At 39.0% G+C, this 22,338-nt stretch overlaps 1 protein-coding gene across 3 annotated transcripts; it reads left to right on the forward strand.

Annotated features, from left to right (window-relative positions):
• The first annotated feature begins 7,253 nt into the window (after positions 1 to 7,253).
• On the forward strand, positions 7,254 to 16,612 carry LOC124132215 (A disintegrin and metalloproteinase with thrombospondin motifs 9-like). 3 transcript variants are annotated; one of them, XM_046495997.2, is made up of 9 exons: positions 7,254 to 7,317; positions 9,125 to 9,218; positions 9,333 to 9,423; positions 11,150 to 11,505; positions 11,662 to 11,752; positions 13,568 to 13,848; positions 14,925 to 15,104; positions 15,468 to 15,615; positions 15,854 to 16,612. In XM_046495997.2, the coding sequence occupies exons 4-9, from the start codon at positions 11,155 to 11,157 to the stop codon at positions 15,895 to 15,897; spliced, it is 1,095 nt and encodes a 364-aa protein (XP_046351953.2). In that variant the 5' UTR covers positions 7,254 to 7,317; positions 9,125 to 9,218; positions 9,333 to 9,423; positions 11,150 to 11,154; the 3' UTR covers positions 15,898 to 16,612. The 3 variants fall into 3 exon arrangements, with proteins under 3 accessions (XP_046351953.2, XP_046351955.2, XP_046351954.2); XM_046495999.2 differs by lacking the exon at positions 9,125 to 9,218; XM_046495998.2 differs by lacking the exon at positions 7,254 to 7,317 and having other exon boundaries at positions 8,939 to 9,218.
• The last annotated feature ends 5,726 nt before the right edge of the window (positions 16,613 to 22,338 follow it).

Genomic DNA, 22,338 nt, shown 5'->3' on the forward strand with positions numbered 1-22,338 from the left:
GTTTGGATCAGATGGATCGCCTTTATTTTTGAAGATAGGTTTTAAAATTCCCTAGAGCCACGTTTCAGGGATTACAACACATGAGAGTACAAGATTGAAAATGTCTTCAGTCGTTATATCATCGTTTAAGATTTTACAGTCATAGACAAGTGTTGCAGTTGCACATTCTTCTAATTCAGAATCATCAATTTTGTTTTCCTTTAAGTTTTTATATAAATTATAGAAGGAAATTAAATTAGGAGCTTGCGGATTTGTTTCTTTCTTATATCTTGTTAGGATCTGCCAAAATTCTTTAGGCGTGTGGTGAAGGATTTGGCGAAAAGTCTTATTTAAATTGTCTAGTATATATTTAAGCATATTCTTTTCCATACATTTCTTTAAGCCTTTGCTTCTTGGTGATATGCTAATATATTAAATACTGATTTCGATCTTTAAAGACGGTGTTTCGCTTCATTAAATTTCTTAAGGGATCATCTGTATTCTATTTCGAACTAAGGTTTATCTTTTTCGCGTTGTCTGAATTTAACACCGTTTTCTCTGACTCCGAATGTTGCTCGTGCAGCGTTAACAAGCACGTGCGCGATTTCATTCGCGAGTCTATTTACACTCGACTGGTCGCCGTGACCTGTCCGTGCTTCGTTAACAGTCTTCATCAGTTTATTTATCTGTTCAACATTTATATTCTTTATGTATATATCCGATTTATCAAGGTTGTAATGTTTAGGTTTGTTAGCGGTATTTGTATAGATGCATGGTAGGCCTTTACATGGATTACTTACAGGAGGTTTGACTGCGCTAAGTGTAAAGGTGAGTGGGCAGTGCACGTCTGGGTTTAATTATATTAAAAGCAGAAAAGAGAGGAACGCACATTTGCGATACAACATAGTCGATAACACTTTTATCTTTTCATGTTGTTTTACCTATCATTTTATCATTTCCTAGCGTGCCATTACAATAAACAGATTTAATTTTTTACAGATTTCAATTAGTTTAAAGCCAAAGTTATTTATTCTTTTTTTGTCCTGTGTTGCTCTCACGCGTGGCAACCCAAGTTCATCGAGCACAGATTCGGGGTTAAGTTCTGATCTAATTTCATCAATATCCAAATTAAATTCTTTAATTATGTATTCGTCAAGAATTTCGTACTCGCATAGATTATTTGTCCGGGCATTAAAATTCCCAATTAAAACGACGTGCTAACTTTTTGACATAATATTAACTATTGATTGCTCAATCTCATAATACGTATCGCTTGTAATATACTTTGATCATTCGGGTGGGATATAAACAGACCCCAAGCACAGATCCCGTTCAAAACTAAATAGTGTTTTACATACTTTAGTCCAAAGAATGTAATCGCATTTTTCTTCAGTTACGGATATATAATCTCTATATTTACTTTTATATGCTACACCTATACCACTCGATCGCCTTACAGTACCCAACCTATTCTGAAGAAAAAGAGTATATCCCGATATATTTAACTCATCCAAACTGTTTTCGTTTCTTGAAATCCAAATATGTCTCTTTTACCTGTTAGTTACTTACTTACTTACTTTGGAGATTTAACGTGCGCTTTCCGACTGATGCGTATTTAGGTCAATAAATTCCTTATATACTAGGCGATGTCTGAGGCCACATGCATTTAAACTTAAGAAATTAAGACTATTATTTTGGTCAGTACAGTCATCATCATCACCATCACCATCACCATCACCATCATCATCATCGTCGTCGTCGTCGTCATCATCATCATCATCATCATCATCATCATCATCATCATCATCATCGCCATCTTCACCAGCGACAACATCATGTGCAACAACATTGGCATCATTATCACAATTACTAGCAAATTCCGAACCATGATGTACAGCATTTTATATTATTAAGTACAGATTTGTTTTTCAATAATTTACATGAAATTTTTGCTTCATGGACTGTGTTAAAAATAACTTGGGTACAGGCATGATAGTTCAGGACATCTGTGACATCATTCGTATTAGGTACATCTGTGTTTGCATATATGTTTGGGTGAAAATATTTACATCAGTTAAATTGGTTTCCTTATCTTAGGAAACATGGTTATTCAAAATATTTACAGAGTCCATTGTATCATACACATTGTGAACACCATGCATTTGATTTGCTTGCTACATTTATCTTAAAGGCTTCTTGTTTGTAAGTTGTGTGTGATCTGTGGTATTCAGAATAGCATATAGATTTTGAGCATGCTTTGTGTTTTCTGTTGAATTAACTATTACATTTACATCAGAACAATTGTCAAGATTACATGCAGTAGGAGCACAGGTAATCAGTGCATTTGAAGAGTTCATGTTATCAAGTACTTGTGGACTACATTAGTGTTTACAGTTGTTTGACTTGAGACATGTACCCCAGTGTGTGTGGTTTTTGGGGACAGACTTAGGGTTATTACACATATCATCTGTGTCAGTAACATTTGTGTTTACATTAAGTTTATATTGAATATTTTTCTCAGAGTTTATATTTAGCTTGTATATGGTAGAAACATCATTCTTACTCCCCTCTGCATGAACCAAGTTCGGGTATTTTCTCCCAGAGGAAATGCAGCATAAGCTGTATATACGTCAAGCGCGTACGTCGGAGTAGAAAACCTCCGCACGGGTGGTCTTTCATCACAGGCAGCAGCCAAGGCCATTAAGTGTTACGGATTAACAGTTAAACTAAAATGAGTGATCAGTCAACCATGGTAAGGTGCGGTGATTTCACTTTAAGAAAATGTCTTATACATAATAAAGACTCATTATTTGGTTACGGCCCAAAAAAGGAGCGATCCTTCAGTCTGGACCTCGTCACACAATTATGAAATGTAGAATAATGTGTTAATTCTTTATGTTACACAAGCAAATATGACTGGCCCAAAAGACGCGTATCCAGTCATTCCATCAGGCTGATCAGGGTTTTATTTAAACCAACGTAACATATTCAAACAACCAATTCGCATTCAGGTCAGTTTCCGTTAAATCAAGCTTCCCGTAATAATTCAATTCAATAATTCAATTCCGTGACGCATAGCGAGTCCGTAGTTTCCGTTTGCAAAAAGGGTATGCATGTCCTGCTCTACTGGTAGCACCGGCACTCACATATTGTACATAAAAAATAAGTGTTTGTTTGAACACACAAATGTATAACCAAGGTCAGGTGACACGTGTCGAAAAGACTAATGTGAGACATTTTCAGGAGGCGTCACTTTCTAATATATGAACATGAATCTTTGAAACAAGCTGCAGGAGATGGTAACTATATTCCTTTTTGGTTGCTGACTTATAATTCGATCCCCCTCCCCCCCGCCCCGAAGGGACCTTGATAATACTCGCCATTTCCTAATGAATAAATAATAATATATTTCGGTTGGTATTCTAATCACAGATGGTGAATGTGATAGTGCATATTGTATTACACCAATATCAGACTGCCTCTTAGTGATCAAGCATGGATCATACAAACTAGTGTTAAAATCGTACGTAATGATTCAAGGGGCGGTCGGGTAGCCTTGTGGTTAAAGCGTTCGCTCGTTACGCCAAAAACCCGGGTTCGATTCCAGACATGGGTACACTGTGTGAAGCCAATTTCTGGTGTCCCCCGCCGTGATATTCCTTGAATATTGTTAAGAGCGGCGTAAAACCATACTTACTCACTCTACATGTTTGTATATAAGAGTTCGGTTAAAGTTTATGCTGTGAACGAGACTGTCTTCACATCGATCAAGTTTCTGATTCACATCCGACTAAGCATTGTATAACTCGGTGTAGTGTGGGAAGTTTAAATCCCAAATCGAAGATATCACACGTAAAGCTCTTCATAGATGACAGATAAATATATACATACATTGATAAAAAGAAACAATGGCATTATTATCATGGTTAAATAGTCATTCCTTTCAGGGTGCAGACGTAGTCCCAAGCGACACCTTCTATACAAAATGGCAAAGAGATTGTTCAAGAGACGTATACGGACTTAATCAATAACTAATCAACAGCGTGTGAATAAATTACTAATCCGAATTCTACTGAACCATGGAACAAAGGACAAGCTGGACTAATTTCATTCGGGAGTTCTTCATTAACATCACCAAGTACGTGCCGACCCCAAGCCATCAGCCCAAGAGAGTTTATAGCTTAATTTTCCGTCTTCTGTAAACATCTCCTGAAATCGATGGACCACTGAAGGTTCTGTTTATATGTTGTTGTCAAGAAACGGCCTGACTTCGCCTTTTGTACTTTGTCCTTCTGTGAGGTCGTCAAATGAAAGCTTAAACCGGGGATAATGGTCACACCAGCGTCGATATCATGAAAACAAAACAATAAAAAAAACAAGAAGAACATGTCAATACGTTTGGGGACTGTCACTCCGTACCATATTTGAAGAAAAGAAAATATAAAAAAAATATTGACGAATGTTATGCCACTTAAAAACATCTACAGACCTGGAAACAATACAGATAAACTCTTCTTTATTTCTATATATCAAGGACTTCCATGTATCATTTTGAGCTATCTACACATCACATTCACCCATTCATCTCATTTTAATAAAAGTGTATGATACCCAAGACACATGCTGAAACCTTGGAACAAGGTTGTATTTTCCGCCAGATGATCGCAAGTACTGAGTCATATGGGATGAACTCGGGAAGTAGCAGAGGCAGTTGAAGGGGTAGTCAAATAAATATTTCCATGGAACAATACCGACACGTTGGATTATCGATTTTGGTTTCGTATTTCAATAAGAGGATGGCATATGTAAAACAAAATCAAATGTGTTTCGTCAAAAATTGATACTGGTACAATTTAACGAGCGTAGAAAGCGGCGTGTAGTTTTTTCTAAGGTGTACATTAAAAATGCTTTCTAAATTCAATTCTTACATATTCATGTCCTAACAATTCATTCATGCCTTTGAACAATACCCGATGGCCAATCAGACGAATCAAATCACAATATGGGGCGTCTTGTTTAAACAGGTGATTAAATGGCCTTATCACCTCATGAGGTTTAACACAACAAATATTTTTTATTTGTTTTGAAAATGTGTATTCTAAAACTATTCAAGTCTGTGTCTGTGGAACACGTGGTTGACGTCGAAGGCGCCGATCCATCTCATCCCACATGTGCTCGATTGGTGAGAGATCAGGGGGGCGAGCCGGCCAGGGGATGACATTTACGTGGTTTTGTTGAAGAAAATCCTGAACAAGTTGAGGAATATGAGGCCGGGCGTTGTCATGTTGAAATGTAAAGCCTGGGCCATTACGACGCAAAAACGGTAGAACAACAGGGCCGATGAACTCGTCGCGGTAGCGCTGTCCATTCAGATTTCCCTCTACCACTATCAAACGAGTCCTCTATCTTGCTGTAATCCCACCCCATACCATAACGCTGCCTTCCCAGAACCGATCTTCTTCCATGACACAATGATTGACGTAACGTTCACCTCGACGTCGGTACACTCGAATCCGTCCATCGCTGTGGCTGAGGTGAAAGCGAGACTCGTCAGTGAATTGAACTTGTCCCAACTGCATAGCCGTTCAGCGTAGACGCTGTCTGCACCACTGTAGACGTGCTTGGCGGTGTTCTCCTGTCAAAATGGGACGCCTGGCGGGTCTTCTGGCGACAATCCCTGCACATATGAGGCGACGACGTACGGTTTGTGAGGATATTCGTCGAAGGCCAGGGATGCTTCTTGCAGTCACTGTTGCTGGCTGCAATCGATTTCGTTGGTGTGTTGTTCGAATCCAGTTGTCTTGTCGATTATTGGTTACGCGTGGCCTGCCACTCAGAGGATGGTCTCTGACTGCATTCGTCTGTTGCCAACGTTGCCATAAACACCAAATGGTGTTTCTGTGGACGTTAAGTTGTTTTGCAACATCACTTTGACTCGATCCTACTTCAATCATACCAATGGCTCGCAGACGCTCATTTTCGGACAGGCGTGGCATTTCGTAATGTTGAATAATTGCGTAATTTTGTTGTTTTTCTGAGTGGTTGTTGTCAGCTTGATGCTAAACAATGCATATGGAATAACGCACATGTTTTTATACCCATTCTTGGGTAGTGAAATGCATGGGGGTATGCATTAAAGTCAAATTTTGCATGGAATGCATGCTTTACTGTAGCATATGCGTTTTTGTGACTTAATTCCATACATGTACTACAATATTGAAAACCAAACTTTACTTTACCACTAAAATATTGGTGTCATGTGTCACAGGAACCTTTGTTGTTGAATATGTATATATATTCAAAAACAAATATATATATTCTTACCCGAGTGTCTTTTGCTATCAGATATATTGACACGGGTTGATAAAAGAGGAAAAACTCCGAGGCTTATCCAGCATCATTCTTCCATTTTTTTTGTAGACAGTAATAAGCAGTGTCTTAAGTAAAAAAAAGTACTGCTAACAGCTTCAGTAGCAGAACCATTAGTGATGTCATTCGATTGTGACGTCATGGTAACCAATGAGGTCACAATGGTCTGCAAAGCAATGTGATGCAATTTCATTACAGCGATATCTGTGTAGATATCGCTTGTTCACACACACACACACACACACACACACACACACACACACACACACACACACACACACACACACACACACACACACACACACACACACACACACACAGAGAGAGAGACACACGCACGCACGCACGCACGCACTCTCTCTCTCATGTTTGCAAAACAACTCCTTGGTGTTCAGGAAGTAACATATTGGATTGTATAGAAGCTTAATGCATCCTTAAAGAATCTGTGTAGATATAAAGATTTAATAATTAATGTGATGCATGTGGTTGATTACATTGTTTAGAACTTTCCATTTCAATAATTTAATATCCAAAGCCATTTACAAATCGAAAATGACAACTTGTGTAGAGTTATAAAAATATAATCCAGATTTAGTCTTTTCGTCAATCCTTGGGAAGGAACTGTAAAATGTGTTAACAGCTGTGTCTAACATAGACGTAAATATCCATTAGCAGGTTGATAAACAATCACTCGATAAGTAACAACGAGAGACATATTAGATATTGTTCTTTGATCTTTATAAAAAAAAATGGCACCGTCTGACCTATACCAGTTAATAATTAAAGGACATATCCTTTTTTCATTCTTAATTTATTCATTCCACCTGAGGCCAGGTGTGCTTCTCGTTAGATTTGCATTTTAACAAATAAATTTTCAGGAGATGTTCCCAGTAGGTGTTGGGCGGTCTTGGGTGTTGGTTGCAATTTACTTGACGGAATGGTGTCGTCGGAGAATGCTTTAGCTGATTTGTAAGTATACGTGTGTTATACAACTGTTAATATTAGCATAACGATATTTGAGGGAGTTGAAATTGTGATGAACCTAACTGTCATCTAAGAATCAAAATAAAATCGACAAAAACATTTCAATTATCATATGAATTTTTTACCAAAAGCAGAATCCATTGTAGGACTCCGACTGTATCATAAGCATGTGTTTATGACAAACAGACAGACAAAACAGACAGAAAAAAGTGACCGACTGACTGACTGACTGACTGACAGGCCAGTACAATAGTACTCTATCTACTCCAACTCTTTATGTGATACGGATTGACTAGATTACGAATGTGTTTATAAGTTGCGCTTGATCTGCGTCGGGTTACGTGTGTTTTATTAGCAAAGAATTAGAGACGTTGATATAGAATATAGGAAACTCAGTGAAGATTAACAAACAATATTAAGTACAATGTTAGGTAGAATAAGAACACATACGCATATGGTATAAGCTGTCTAACAAATGGGATGTCTGACAATTGGGAGGTTACCGTACAATGACATTTTCTTGTAGGCAAACTCGTCCTGGAGCATTGGTATAGGGAATTGAATAGATGTTCACATATGGATTTTATTAATATTCAATACAACATCTTCTTTCAAATATCTTATTGAAAAAAACTGCAAGTCTGAGAAGAATGTATCTATTTTTGCTGTTCATTAACAAATACAAATTGTCTTTGTGTTGGATACGTTTAATAATATTTAGTTAGGTAAATCTTACATCTTCATATACTAAACAAATTAATAACACATGGTATTCATCTTTTGGGTAATATTTGCAGTGAGGACACGTCGACGTAAACTCTAATTATCTTTGGAATGTCTGTATAACTGTATATTAAGATTATCTAGGCCACATCTGAACTTTGTTAAACATCCGCGAAAACATATAGATTGTATAGTTATTAATACATCTCTGGTAGTAATTCAGTCTTAAACAAGGAATAGGAATGTTGCAACTTTCAACATCTGATATCAGCTTACCAGTCTTGGCAATACGTATCATTACGAACTTAATCTTTTTTTTCCTTTTACAAAAGTTCTCCGAAGTATGCATGCCAATCTGCAGCAGTGATGGATGAAGATCCCGGCTCATATCTATAGCACTATTTCTTAATAGTTAATTGTCTTTACCCTTTGCAGCTTTTACAACTTCTACAGAGACTTCATAATCAATCTTTTTCCTTTTACAAGTATCTTTAAAATGCTTACAGACGTTCAAATACTCACTGCAATGTTCACTTTCAGGACTTATTTTGTACGTTTGAGTGTCCTGCATCACCTATCAAACCAGTGTACCTAGAGGTAGCTTAGTTTGTTTGCATGAGGCCGTCGGTCTTCGTGATGTCCTATAGTTGATATAATGCTACGTTTAAATTGGTCTTCTAACATCTCTACAGCAGAGTCTACATTTGTGTTTAATTTATTGCTGGGACATTATTGAGTGCGGCGTTAAACAACAAACAAAACAAATAGATATTGTCAATTAGTTTTGAAGAAATATATGCACCTGTTCATAAACTTCACAAACCCACCCCACGTGCTTGGTCCCACTGAAATCTATCTATGCTGTGAGATGAATATGCAGGACGAGCGAGTGTGAGGTGTGCTTGTTTTGTCCATGCATGTTCATAACTGTTTACCTTGAATATTTATTATACTGCCTTTGGGAATATAACAACCATCACATTCATGGTTTAAGTCATGCGCATACAATTGTATGTCCATTAAAATTTGTCATTCTTTCAACTTTGACACAAACACTGGCAACTGTCAGCTGAACCATGCCACGTTATCACCTGGAGGTCTTAACGCCAGTCACCTGGTGACAACACCTGAGTGTCTTCTGGGACATCTCACAGTGGCCACAGGTAATTAAAAATAAACTTGAATCGTATTGTGCATTCTAAATCCTTTATCATCCTCGATGTATGAAACAATTATTATAGTTAAAGCTACAATCATCTTGTATACCCCTTTTGCAGACAATTGCTGGAGCGTGCGCCAATCACAACTGTTCAGTAAACCGTTTCTGTGAACCCCTTGGAAACGATAGATATTACTGTAGCCGGCTTGGTGAGTTTGGACTTTATCTTCGTGGAAAAATATAGAGTAATACTCGATAAAGTAGTATTTTTGGGGAAGGGTTTGGGAAGGGAAGACAAGGGAAGGGAAGGGAAGAGGGGAATATATGGGTACGGTTGTTGATTTGGGATGGGTTAGGATGAAGTTGAAATATACCATTGTCAGTATGATGTAATTATTCCAGTATAGGATGTGTAATAGGCTATTTTTATGAATATTATTGTTTGTTTGTTTGTTGTTTAACGACGCACTCAGCAATATTCCAGCGATATGACGGCGGTCTGTATATAATCGAGTATGGGCCAGACAATCCAGTGATTGATATCACGAGCATCGATATCGCTCTACCGTTTAGTTCATCCATGTTCATAACTGTTTACCTTGAATATTTATGATACTACCTTTGGACTTTCTGGGAATATGTCAACCATCACATTCATATTTGAAGCCATCAACCGGGAGATAATCGACAGAGAAATCTTCTATAAAATCTTGTTTTGCTCCCATACACGCATTCATAGCACCAAACATAGTCATTACAGTACCTGGATATTCATCACATAATGTATACAGTTTTGTCCCAGAACAAGGGAACATGTGGACAAGTTCGGAAAAGGGAATTGTATCGGACCTGGGTTCTGTCACCGATGCCTCCAATTTGCAAAATTTATCCCCTTTTTTACCCTTTGAAAGTCTTACTAAGCCTTCAATGTTTTAACCCTGATCAAACAACTTTTGAGCAAGAGTCGCATGACGCCCTATCAAGTCTTCGTAGAAAGAACATTCTAGATTGAACCTCAAAAAGTAGACACCAAGGGCTGGAGCAGCGGGAAGTTATGGCATACGATATATAGAGAAAATAATAGGTGACTTGAAGGAGAAATGGCAGCTGTTAAGAGGCTGGCGCTTTCAGTTAGTACAACTTGTCTACGCTCCATCAAATGCACGATTGTCATTTCTGCTTCAAGTCATCTATATTTCCGCTTTATCGAGCTTTACTGTTTCTCCCTATCTCTGCCATTGCAATGTGGGGTTTCATGTACTTGTAGTAGTTGTGTATTTTTTCATCTTGTTATTTTAGCCATTCAAAACTTGTTTTTCTGATTTTCTGAAATAGATAAAATATTGTAAGTGGTTTAGTTACTGAAGTAAACGAGAAAGATATGTTTACATTCGTGAGTGAGTGAGTTTTGTTTTATCTGCTTTGAACAAGAGTTCAGTTATGTTACGGCGTGTCAGCTTGATGTGGGAGGAGGGCCCGAAGTGATGCAGTATACGTTGCCACTTTGATGAAATGGGTCAAATGCTAATAAATTAAGAAACTTGATCACAGTGAATCTGCGATTCATACCGGCGATCATAGGTTTCTGATATCCCTAGGGGACGCAGCTCTGCACAGCGAATTTCGGCGCCTTACTGGACCACCCTGGTCCCCCTTAATTTAAACAAATGCTTTCTTAGACAACATACCTTCCCCCGAAGGATATTCATCAAAAGTTAGCATGTGAAGTTATCCAGATATGGCTACCAGAAAAGAGAAAACAAAATAATCTTCTTTTCGAATATTATGTGCAAACAAAAATGAGGGACATAATGACACTTTGATAGTGACGAGTATTTGATGCAGCATGTAGAGAATGAAGAATATGATTATGTAAGCGTTTAAGTGATCACTACAGTACGTGTTATCAGCTGTAGACAGTATTCAATTTTGCAGCATGAATGGAGGCAGTGATGGGAGCAGGTAGTATCCTAGATGGGATATTCCTTCTATTGGTTCTTTCACAACATCATGCTGATTCTACAAAAATATGTTCGAAGTCCAGTAACTTTCCGCTTCTTCAACAAAACAACAAACTACCCAACCACGAAATTGCTTCAATGACGACAGAGGGACCAGTGAAATGCGCATACAATTGTATGACCATTAAAATGTGTCAGTCTTTCAACTTTGACACCAACACTGGCAACTGTCAGCTGAACCATGCCACGTTATCACCTGGAGGTCTTAACGCCAGTCACCTGGTGACAACACCTGAGTTTGTCTTCTCAGACATCTCACAATGGCCACAGGTAAAATTAAAAGCATTATTAATTACTTATTATTAATTACTTATAAATTGGTAGTGCCGAAACATAAAGAATAACTTGAATCGTATTGTGTATTCCAAATACATAAGCTAATACTGTAATCATAAGCTACAATCATCTTGTATACCCCTTTTGCAGACAATTGCTGGAGCGTGCGCCAATCACAACTGTTCAGTAAACCGTTTCTGTGAACCCCTTGGAAACGATAGATATACCTGTAGCCGGCTTGGTGAGTTTGGACTTTTTCTTCATGGAAAAATATAGAGTAATACTCGATAAAGTAGTATTTTTTGGGAAGGGGTTGGGAAGGGAAGAGAAGGGGGAGGGAAGCGTAGGGGGGGGGGGGGGGGGGGGGAGGACATATTGTTACGGTTGTTGATTTGGGATAGGTTAGGATGAAGTTGAAATATACCATTGTCAGTATGATGTAATTATTCAAGTATAGGATGTGCAACAGACTATTTTTATGAATATTATTGTTTGTTTGTTTGTTGTTTAACGACGCACTCAGCAATACTCCAGCTATATGACGGCGGTCTGTATATAAACGAGTCTGGGCCAGACAATCCAGTGGTTGATATCATGAGCAAAGCAATTAGGATACATGCATCAAACTAAGTCAGCGAGCCTGACCACCCGATCCCGTTAGTCGCCTCTTACGACCAGCATAGTCACCTGTTACGGCAAACATGGGTTGCTGAAGACCTATTCTACCCCGGGCGTCACGGGTCTATGGACATTATTGTCATCTTTACCATATGAAGTATTTGTTATAATGAAACGCTAATAAAAAAAGTAAAGACATCATCTTTGACTGCTTATAAAAAGTAAACAAGAAAATGTACACACTTTTTTTTAAATGCATTTTGAAGTTCAGTCAGTTATGTTACAATCCAAAAGACAATGTTATGACATTTGGGGTGAATTAACAGACGCAATCAAACACATCTGAGAGTGATAATATTCCCTTTTCACAAAAGCACCTCAATCGATTCACCCGCATCCCCAAATCAGGATGTAACAAGTTAAACCTGTTCTCGTCGCTGACAGTATCCTTGGCCAATCACGTCGTTGCTAATGTTGCACAGTTCGAGACAGCTGACTCTATTTCGCCGATGTTGACGGGTCAAGGCCATTCCGCGTTTGGGTCCTGGGAATTCCTTCAACTCGTTATCGTAATGGCCTTGACACTGACACCGCCAAGAAAAAGTTGCGCAGATGTAACGTGTGCAGATGGTGGTGTTCCTGTGGGGTGTTCGCATGTGGTCTTCTGCTTCATTGGCTGTCATTCGGGTGGTATCGCCGAAGGAGTTTCGCAATGGTCAGTCGGATGCAGTTTGGCAATGGTCAGACCCGAGCGTTCTTGCAATGTGGACCTGCGCAGCATCCTATCAGCGCCATTCGAAGACCCCCAGCACCCCTCGCTCTCTATGTGCTGCTGACAATTTCACTCGCGTTCTTTAATGGGTTGTGATATTTTAGGATCTAACCTCTTGTTTTAAAATCCTCTGTGCATTTTCATCTTGTTCTAACATAGCTCTGCTTCATACATCGTTCGTGTAAAATCATTTTTCTCCAAATGCACGGACTCCTACCAGTCATATAATGTTTGGGGTGTTTAGGCAATCGTTTTCAAATCGAGTTCAGTTTCGGAAGTATTAAAACCTATTTACAATCTAACAATGTATACTTTTTCATATCGGCAGTTTAATAAGTATTTATTTGAAATTGAGATTTTGGTTAGGTGTTTACAGTGATATGTATTGTGTAACTATGAAACATGATCATTATTGGGGTCACAAAGCAAGAAATCAATTCGTTTCACGTTTCTACCAATTTTGGAATGTATGTATGTTTTTCGTATTTATATGTCCATTGTCCTTTATTCCAATGTTACATGACAACTGGCTCGTAATTCAAAGAGTTAATTTCAATAACTATCTCTCTGCGCCTCGGAGTGCAACCATTTCATTGATTAAACACCAGGTCCTTCGCTTTTCGACGTCGCTTGTGTTCTCACTAAACAAAGTGCTTCCGCCTGCAGTGACACCATCATCATGTGCAGAGGTCAAGGAATGTGACCCCTCCAGCACAGATGGAGAATACTGGCTGCGTCTGCTGAACTTTGACCTGTACAGAACCCGGATATACTGCCACAACATGAACACAGACACGCCCGTGGAGTACCTGACACTGCTCACTCCTAACTATGGAATTTATCCGAATGTGACAAACATCGGTTGTAATCAAGAAACATCGCTAGTCCTCGACTGTAAAGGAAGAGGTGGTGAAGCCTTTTACCACAAAATAAGAGTCCTTATTGAGGTAAATGGTAAATATTGTGCTCTTCATCCGATGGCACAATTCTATAAGAACGACGTTGAAAGCTAGATAAATCATTCCCATATTATCTTTGCTTTTGCCGTTGTTGTATGCATGTAATAAAGTATCGAAACATTTACTTTAGGTCCTTGATCATGGGTTTTATTTGAAAATGACAATCTGCAGATATGACAGATTCATGACAAGTAGGACGGTATGACAATCTGCAGATATGACAGGTTCCTTACAAGTATGACGGTGTTGAAAATCTGCAGATATGACAGGTTCGTGACAAGTATGACGGTATGACAATCTGCAGATATGACAGGTTCGTGACACTGACATTTATTACGGCAGCTTACCAAAGGACGGGACATCTGTCGTCATCTTGGTAACTATTTTCGTGATTAAAACGCTTACGTTCTAGAGTTTGACGCTTCCATTGCATCCAGATTGTCATAGTTTGTATTTTATTTAGTTGATACGAACATACCCCGGGGGCCTTATTGAAGGATTTGTTTCTTAAAGTGCAAGTCTCGGTATATACAACCTAGATAGATCGTAATATCGTTAATGCAAATATCGTATTCAAAATATCGAAAGCGGCGCGTACTGAATGTATGTTTGCACTTTGTTCCTGTCTATCAATTTCAAAAGCTGAAACGAAAAAACAGCATAGGCGGAGCCTGTATTTACTGAGGCCCAATAGATGGTCTTGTTGGAGTAAATTACCTCCATAATTACACGCTTAGTCGCACAAGCTACCTCCAAAACTACACACCTGATCACATAACAAGCCCTCCCCTCCGTTCGCACTTTAACAGGCAAGCCTCCGTTCGCACTTTAGCAGGCAAGCCTCCGTTCGCACTTTAGCAGGCAAGCCTCCGTTCACGGTCATGGTCAGCTGCACACGTTTTCAGCAAAACAAACCTTTTCTTCGACCGTTTGTAACTCCAACATTCTTCTATCCACAATTAATCAATGATCATGAAATGTGAATGTTCGGAATAGTTACATGCCAAAGTCAACTCTTGAATTGTGTTATAAAATATTCTCAGAGTAAACATTTGTATTCACAGAACATGGAGGTTGTTCGTAACGAAAAGACATTTGCCGACTTCTCTAACTACAAGGAAATAGTTTACGCCAATGCTATGGACTGTTACACTGCACACAATGGTGGCGTTCTGAGATCATGTGGAACCAAGGGCGAGTTTACAGTGAACCTTACAGACACTGGGTGGATTGTAGGACCAGACGTAAGGAGTCATTCAGATTCGTCTATCTTGGTATAATTTAAACATGTATCAGAAGCCAATTGTTTGCACTTATTCGAATCTACATTAGACCATGATATCATAAATGACGATTGGGGGGATAACCCAGACCCCGGGCATCGTGACGTCAAAACAAGGACGAATCTGTGAATCTCGGAACAAATATGATATCTAGGATTAATCACAGATAAGGGACGCAATTGTACAGGTTAATCACAGAGCCTTAGATAATTGGGCCTATGTGCCCCTTTTTCCTGTATAGTAACAAAATCATTCATAAATGTTTCAAAGGTTTTGATATACTGACAGTCTGTTTTCTATTCCGTTGAGCATTTGCCATTTCAGCAAGAATGGGCAACATCAGGATGGCGTGCCATAATAGAATCAATAGAAAGAGATGACACAGGAGCTGTTGTTCACATGAAATGTGGTGGTTACGCTGGAGGATGTCATCCGGCGGGTTCCTTGATGCTCAAGCCTTACTACAAAACGGGTACGTATTCTTCAAGGAAAGTGTGTGTAAGTGTTCGTAGGTGCAGGCGTTCATGTTCTCATTTGTTGAGAAAAGAAATTATTGTCATGACATCATAATCAACTGATTATCACCCAAACGCCACCAATACAGGAGTTCATGATCATTAATCACATACATTGAATATCTGTACACCAGCAGAGATGAGATAACCACTTTGTTTCATCTAAACTTAATTTGGCAAACTCTCTTTTCACAGCCATTCCGGATTCTTCAGCCAAGGAAGTGACGTGCCCTCGCTGATGCTGTAACCCAAATACTCGTGTGCTTGTATACAAGCAAGGAGTCATGGAGGATCGATCGTTTAAAGTTCTTGGATGAGGGAGATATTTGTTAGACACCCAAAAAAATGTTTATAGAACCTGAGTGAAAACAGAATTTCCAGTACATCGGGGAACAATTGTATTTGTTGAATTGTATTTATTCATGAGTATTTTTGCACATTGAGGGAAAATACGTATGTTTGACAAACCGTTCGTGTTATTGTGTTTACCTGCACACTTGAATAACTGTGGTTAACAGTTTGGTGTATATTTACAGTATCAGTTGACGTATACAGATCCATATACGTCTTTGGTTGCTGTGACAGTATTTTGCGCCTTGTGTGAAATTGACACACTGTATATATGAAATTGAAGTAATCATTGATTGCTAGATTCATATAGGACGTAACTGTTGTGTTAGCAGACAGACAATGTGGACTGCCAATTAATCGGAGCCTTGCCTCCCTTTTAGGACTGTCTGCACCGCTCGACATGTCGTGTGGTTGGTGTGCACATAATTAAGAATGATTCGTAATTCTTCGTAGCTCGTTAGATGTTCTAATTTTCCTAGTGCCCTTATATGTTCATCAATATTCATAATTCCCGATTCTTCAACTAGGGAAGAGATATTTCCTTGCCGATGCAGTAACAGATCAATTTCGTGTACTTCATAACATTATGAATGTGTGGTTATCCTTTTGTCATACAATATTGACTTAACTCAAGTTATAAATACAATAAAATTCATTTATCTTTCCTTTTCCTTGTCTTTCCAATCTATACCTTCAAATATTCAATTTTTCAAAGTTTTTATTAATTGCTGATTTGGTTCGAAATGATATTAATCGAATTGTGTTTTCCATCTGTGATATTGGTCGTGACATTTGTAAAATGATTGTCAGTGTTTACAGAGCTCTATATAAGCGACGTATATGCATAACATGCAAATTAAATCGCCATAACCAATTTATTCAGAGTTGCCACCAGTGGCACAGGATACAGGATTTCGCGAACATCTCAGGTTGGTAACATCACTAGTTGCTAGCGATTCATAAACACATGCTCATGATATAGTCGAAATCGTAAATTGACTCTGTTTTTTTACAGAGAATATTGAAAGGGTTTTGTCACTTTTATTTAGGTACAAATACGTAAGAAGAAAATACATAGTGCACAAATGCTCAATATCAACTTGCGTACCCGTATTTCTTTACAGATCTTTATATATCTTTTAATCATTGGTTGGTTGGTTAATTTGTTGTTTAACGCCGCACTCAGCAATATTCCAGCTATATGACGGCGGTCTGTTAATAATCGAGTCTGGACCAGACAATCCACTGATTAATATCATGAGCATCGATCCACGCAATTGGGATTGATGACATGCATTAAACCAAGTCAGCGAGCCTGACCACCCGATCCCGTTAGTCGCCTTTTACGACAAGCATAGTCACCTTTTACGGCAAGTATGGGTTGCTGAAGACTTATTCTACCCCGGAATCTTCACGGGTTTCATTTAATCAACGAATTCAGGCATGAGTATCTATGAATAATGCACAAGAGCGTTACGTCTCGCTTTTTGCAACAGGTGCAAATTTGAAGTCAACTGAAATGGCATTTTAAGAAAAAATATTCCAAAAAAGTTAACTCATTGGTTAAAAATACCCAATTGTCTGGGCAAAAGGGAGTTAAATATATACTCACACGCAAAAGAAACGCAAGTCGAGTATGCAGTATACATGTTATTTATTTTCAACAGTAAAGACAAGAAATACTAATAGGGCAAGATTGACAAAAAATTGACTGAAGACAGTTTAATCGATTAAAAGGCAGATGACATAATTGTTTTTTTCAAATGTTAAGGGCTTACACAGTTTCGGGTCAATACCCAAAATGTCAGTCAATACCTGGTGTGACCACCATTATCATTGATCACTGCCACACATCTCCTGTACATTGAGTGGAGATGACTCGCCTCCTCTCACGATGACGGCAATTGTGATGACCCCGTGCCCACTGAAGTCGTGCTTGTCGATGCCGTGGTTGGAGAACAGGACGACGTGCTGGTCGGCGACATCTGAGGTTGTTGGAAGGGAGACGTCGGATCACAGTGTCCCGGCTAATGTGTAGATTATGTGTTCCTATGGTCTGTCGAGCACTTTCACTTGCAGTTAGGAACGGATGTCGCTGGTGTTGACGGGTAATCGGCCGATCTTGTCGAGGTGTGGTGACCCTAGGAAGACCGCTCCGAGGAAGGTCATTTGTGGTCTCTGTAGCATTGTATCGATGCAGGATACGGTAAATTGTGGTTATGTTAACGTTGAAATGACGGGCAACATCTTGGACAGACTCTCCATCTTCCAAACATCCGATAACCTGGTTTCTCTGAATTTGAGTTAGGCGTGGCATTGTTGACCAAGGAGTGGTAGGTCCAAGAATCGGCCACAGTTTTATACCCACTACACTTCGTGACAGTTCGTGCACTTTCGATTTCGCGAGAAATGGGTGCATGATACCCACATATTCATTGAAATGGTGCGTTTTGGCGATTCGTTTTTTCATGTTGCGTTTTTACTCGGGGCTTTCAAAAAGCAACCAAAAATATTGATAACACCATCAGGCTTCACTACATGCTAAAACTCGTATCAATTTATGGTTCTGTGTTTGTTACCTATTTGCTTAAAACCACTTGCGTTTCTTTTGCGTGTGAGTATCTTTTGAATACCCAAGGAAAACTATCACTAATCATTGTGAATGATATTTCAATGAATAATTAATGATAATGAATTGTTAAAATAGGAAGCAAAATGAAGCAGGTTACTAACTCATAAGAGCTGTCCGGCTCCTTGAGAGTGATGAAATACCAATCTCACAGTTTAAATGCATTTTCTTAAAACAATATTCATACTTACATAAACATGTACACACGCGTGTACATCTGGCACATTTTCACGTACTTGTGTCTCGCAATACACAATGACTTCGTTCTTGTCTTGACGAGCGAGTGAGGGAGTGCGTAGGGTTTCATCCACGTTTAACAATTGAACCGAACTCAACTTTATTCGCTCTTGGCTGCTCGGACATGATGAAGGGACTATTTAGTACCTATTACAGCACTCAAATCCGTGACTGGGGACAGGCGTTGCCCAATGGTCCAAGGAACCACAATTCGCATAGCATCCCTCGGATCAGGCTCGCCAGAAACCAATGATCGTGGGTACGAGTCACCGATTCGCACTGATGTTTCTAGGTTTGTCTGACCCGTGAAAATCCGGGTTAGAATAGGTCTTGCAACCCATGCTTGCCGTAAAAGGCGACTATGCTTGTCGTAAGAGGCGACTAACGGGATCGGATGGTCAGGCTCGCTGACTTGGTGGATGCATGTCAACGGTCCCAATTGCGTGGATCGATGCTCATAGTGTCAATCACCGGATTGTCTGGTCCAGACTCGATTATTACAGACCGCTGTCATATAGCTGGAATATTGCTGAGTGTGGCGTTAAACACCAAACAAACAAACACAACCTAGGTGCACTGTCCCAAAGTGGTAAACGTCTTCTCATTTACTAACCTATATCTTCGGGGTCACGACTGAAAGCTTTAGCCACAAAGCAACTCACCGTCCTTTGTTTATTCTCTAACTGCCCTAAGCGACTGGAGTCTTTGGTGATGTGAATTATGGACCATGGGGATTGGTTCATTTTAAATGGAACGTGAGTGGCTTGAATAAGCTTCTCTACTGCGTCTTCGTTTGGACGTATTGGGACACTGACGTGGATGTTCTTCAAAAATGAATCCTAAACTAGCAGGAAACTGACAGACCTTGACCAGACACTTTGGACGAAAAGAAGCACATGTTTATTACATATTGATCACTAAAACTAATACAATTACTGCAATGTCGAATCGTGTAAATAGGTCCTTACATTGGAAGATTTAGGAGTACAGATATTGATCCACAAGCCGCACACACTTTCTAATGGGATTTTGTTTCAGTGTTGCGTTTGTTAGGTTGACAGTGGTGGACGACGGAGCATGTCTGAGCAGGTTATCACTAGCACTGTGGTGCATACCACTCTTGCCTTGCCACATTGTGTTTGGTCTAGCATATAACATTATAACACTACTTTGCACCTCAGTCAAGCTGTCAAAGAGAAATCACCCTTCTAGTGCCACACGCAGCCTGCTTAAAAGGACGAAAAGGCCCATTGAAAAGCCCTAATTGGTAAAATGAACCAGCTCACCATCTGGTTCATATTTGTTAAAGCTTCACGAAAAGAATCACTTCTGGAAACGATTCATGTCCCCAACTGAACCTCAGCCTAGCTTGTTTGTCAGATGCGACAAACAAATAAAAACTATATCACAAAATAGGAAAAAACACCAGTCCAAATCCTGATTGATGGAGTGGCAAAATTGCATGATTAAACATAGAACGTTTTGTTTGGGGGTTCCACTGATTACCCACCTGAAATAGACAAAACCCAAGATTATGAAACCAACTTTCGTATAGTCGACATGCTCTTCATGTTGAGCAATATTCCTCAAAGTCTCAAGAACATGAAAGTAACTGATAGATACATGTATATCTTTATAGAAGACTGTGATTCTGCACAATGGAATTTAATAAATCATTGAGTATGCATTGTCAAAAACATAAAACATAATGACAACTGCAGCGAAGCATCAAGAACATGAAGGTAACTGCCAATAAATTGAGCAATTTCCCAATCAATTGCTTGTTCGTTGTTTAACGCCGCACCCGGCACTATTCCAGCCACATGACGGTGCCAATCAAGTGAAGAACTCCCCACTATTGAAGTAGTTTCGCATAATGCAAATGTAGCATATTAGCTTGCAAAAATTCAAAACATGAAACGTGTCAATAACTGCCACACAGTTTTCAAGTTCTGCAATCTTGAAATATATTTAGCATAAACCTGTTCTAGAATCATCACGAGAAAACGAAAACATACTCCAAGACTACAGTACAGTAGACGTTGGCAATTCTGTATTTAATCCCAGCTGCATCTAATCCAAAAAGTTTAGGTGGTAAACCTTTGGCCAACGTGCTTCCTGTGCCATTTGTTTAACTTACAGATAGTTTTTCCTTTCCGATGGTTAACAACAAATCACAAAATTTGGGGGTTAGGCCCGTTTTGATTCTGACCCCCTCATATAGAGGATTGGTCGTAAACGGGAAAAGCAGAATGGGTTCGAATGTTCCATGATAAGAGGTAAACGGTTTGACTCCGACTCCGACTCCGAGGTATTCCGAGGCAGAGAAAGGTCCAGTCATTCTGCCTCGGAATGGCGGTTGTAGTAAGGTTTGTTTGTTGTTGTTTAACGCCGCAATATTCCAGCTATATGAAGGCGGTCTGTAAGTAATCGATTCTTGACCAGACAACCCAGTGGTTGACATCATGAGCATCCATCTACACAACTGGGATACGATGACATGCATCAACCAAGTCAGTGAGTCTGACCACGATCCCGTTAGTCGCCTCTTACTACAAGCATAGTCGCCTTTTTGTATTTTAACCTAATATGTATTTAAAACTAGCATTTAATTTTAAAATATGGTTATTCACAACAACCCCATTTAAAGGTACAGTCAATAACAAGCTCAGTTGTTAATTCATTCTACCAAATTAAGTCATCTACTTTTTACAACAGATGTTTTTTATCAAAATGTATCAATAAAAATCAATTCTTTTTAAACAATAATGAAATGTGAACTGATATTAAAAGGATTCTTGATGGGTGAAACCTTGAAATAGTTATCCCTTGTGGTGGCAAAATAAACACAGTCAAGCAGGACATGTTTGACTGTGACTCTCATCACAAGGGATATAGAATGGAGCATCTTCACCTTTCAGTAAATATTCATGAGTATAGCGTGAATGGCCAATACGACATTGTCGCATAATGACCTCTTCAACATCTGGACTGACAACCCAAGTTGGTGAAACCGATAGTAAGTTTAATTTCATGTAATTTATTTATACCTACTTGGGTGTGCCACGGATATAGGATCTGGTGACGGGCTTGGAACTATTGTAGGGGATCAAAAGTGGTGTCACAGATTTGTTGAGTGCTGGGTAACCAACAAAAGACGATGTCGTATTGGCCAGTAGCAAGATCATTATGTAAGTCTATGATTTCACGTGAAAATGATTGTGACAGGAAATATTCTTGATGGAAGGGAAACAGAAAATATTATAAACATGTTTGGACTGAGTATTTATGTATTTCAGAACTGTTAATATAGCCTTTTATAATGCTGTCATTTGGTAATCTTACAACAAAAGTTCCTGTGACATTGAATAAGATTTAATGCAAAGTTATGTTTTTTACCAAATCTGAAACAATTTCGGTTTGCAACAGATAAAAGATTCCTGTGAGTGTTCAAATGGTTTAA

Source organism: Haliotis rufescens, unplaced genomic scaffold (genome assembly GCF_023055435.1).
Source record: "Haliotis rufescens isolate VD_foot unplaced genomic scaffold, xgHalRufe1.0.p SCAF_4, whole genome shotgun sequence".
NCBI lineage: Eukaryota > Metazoa > Mollusca > Gastropoda > Lepetellida > Haliotidae > Haliotis > Haliotis rufescens.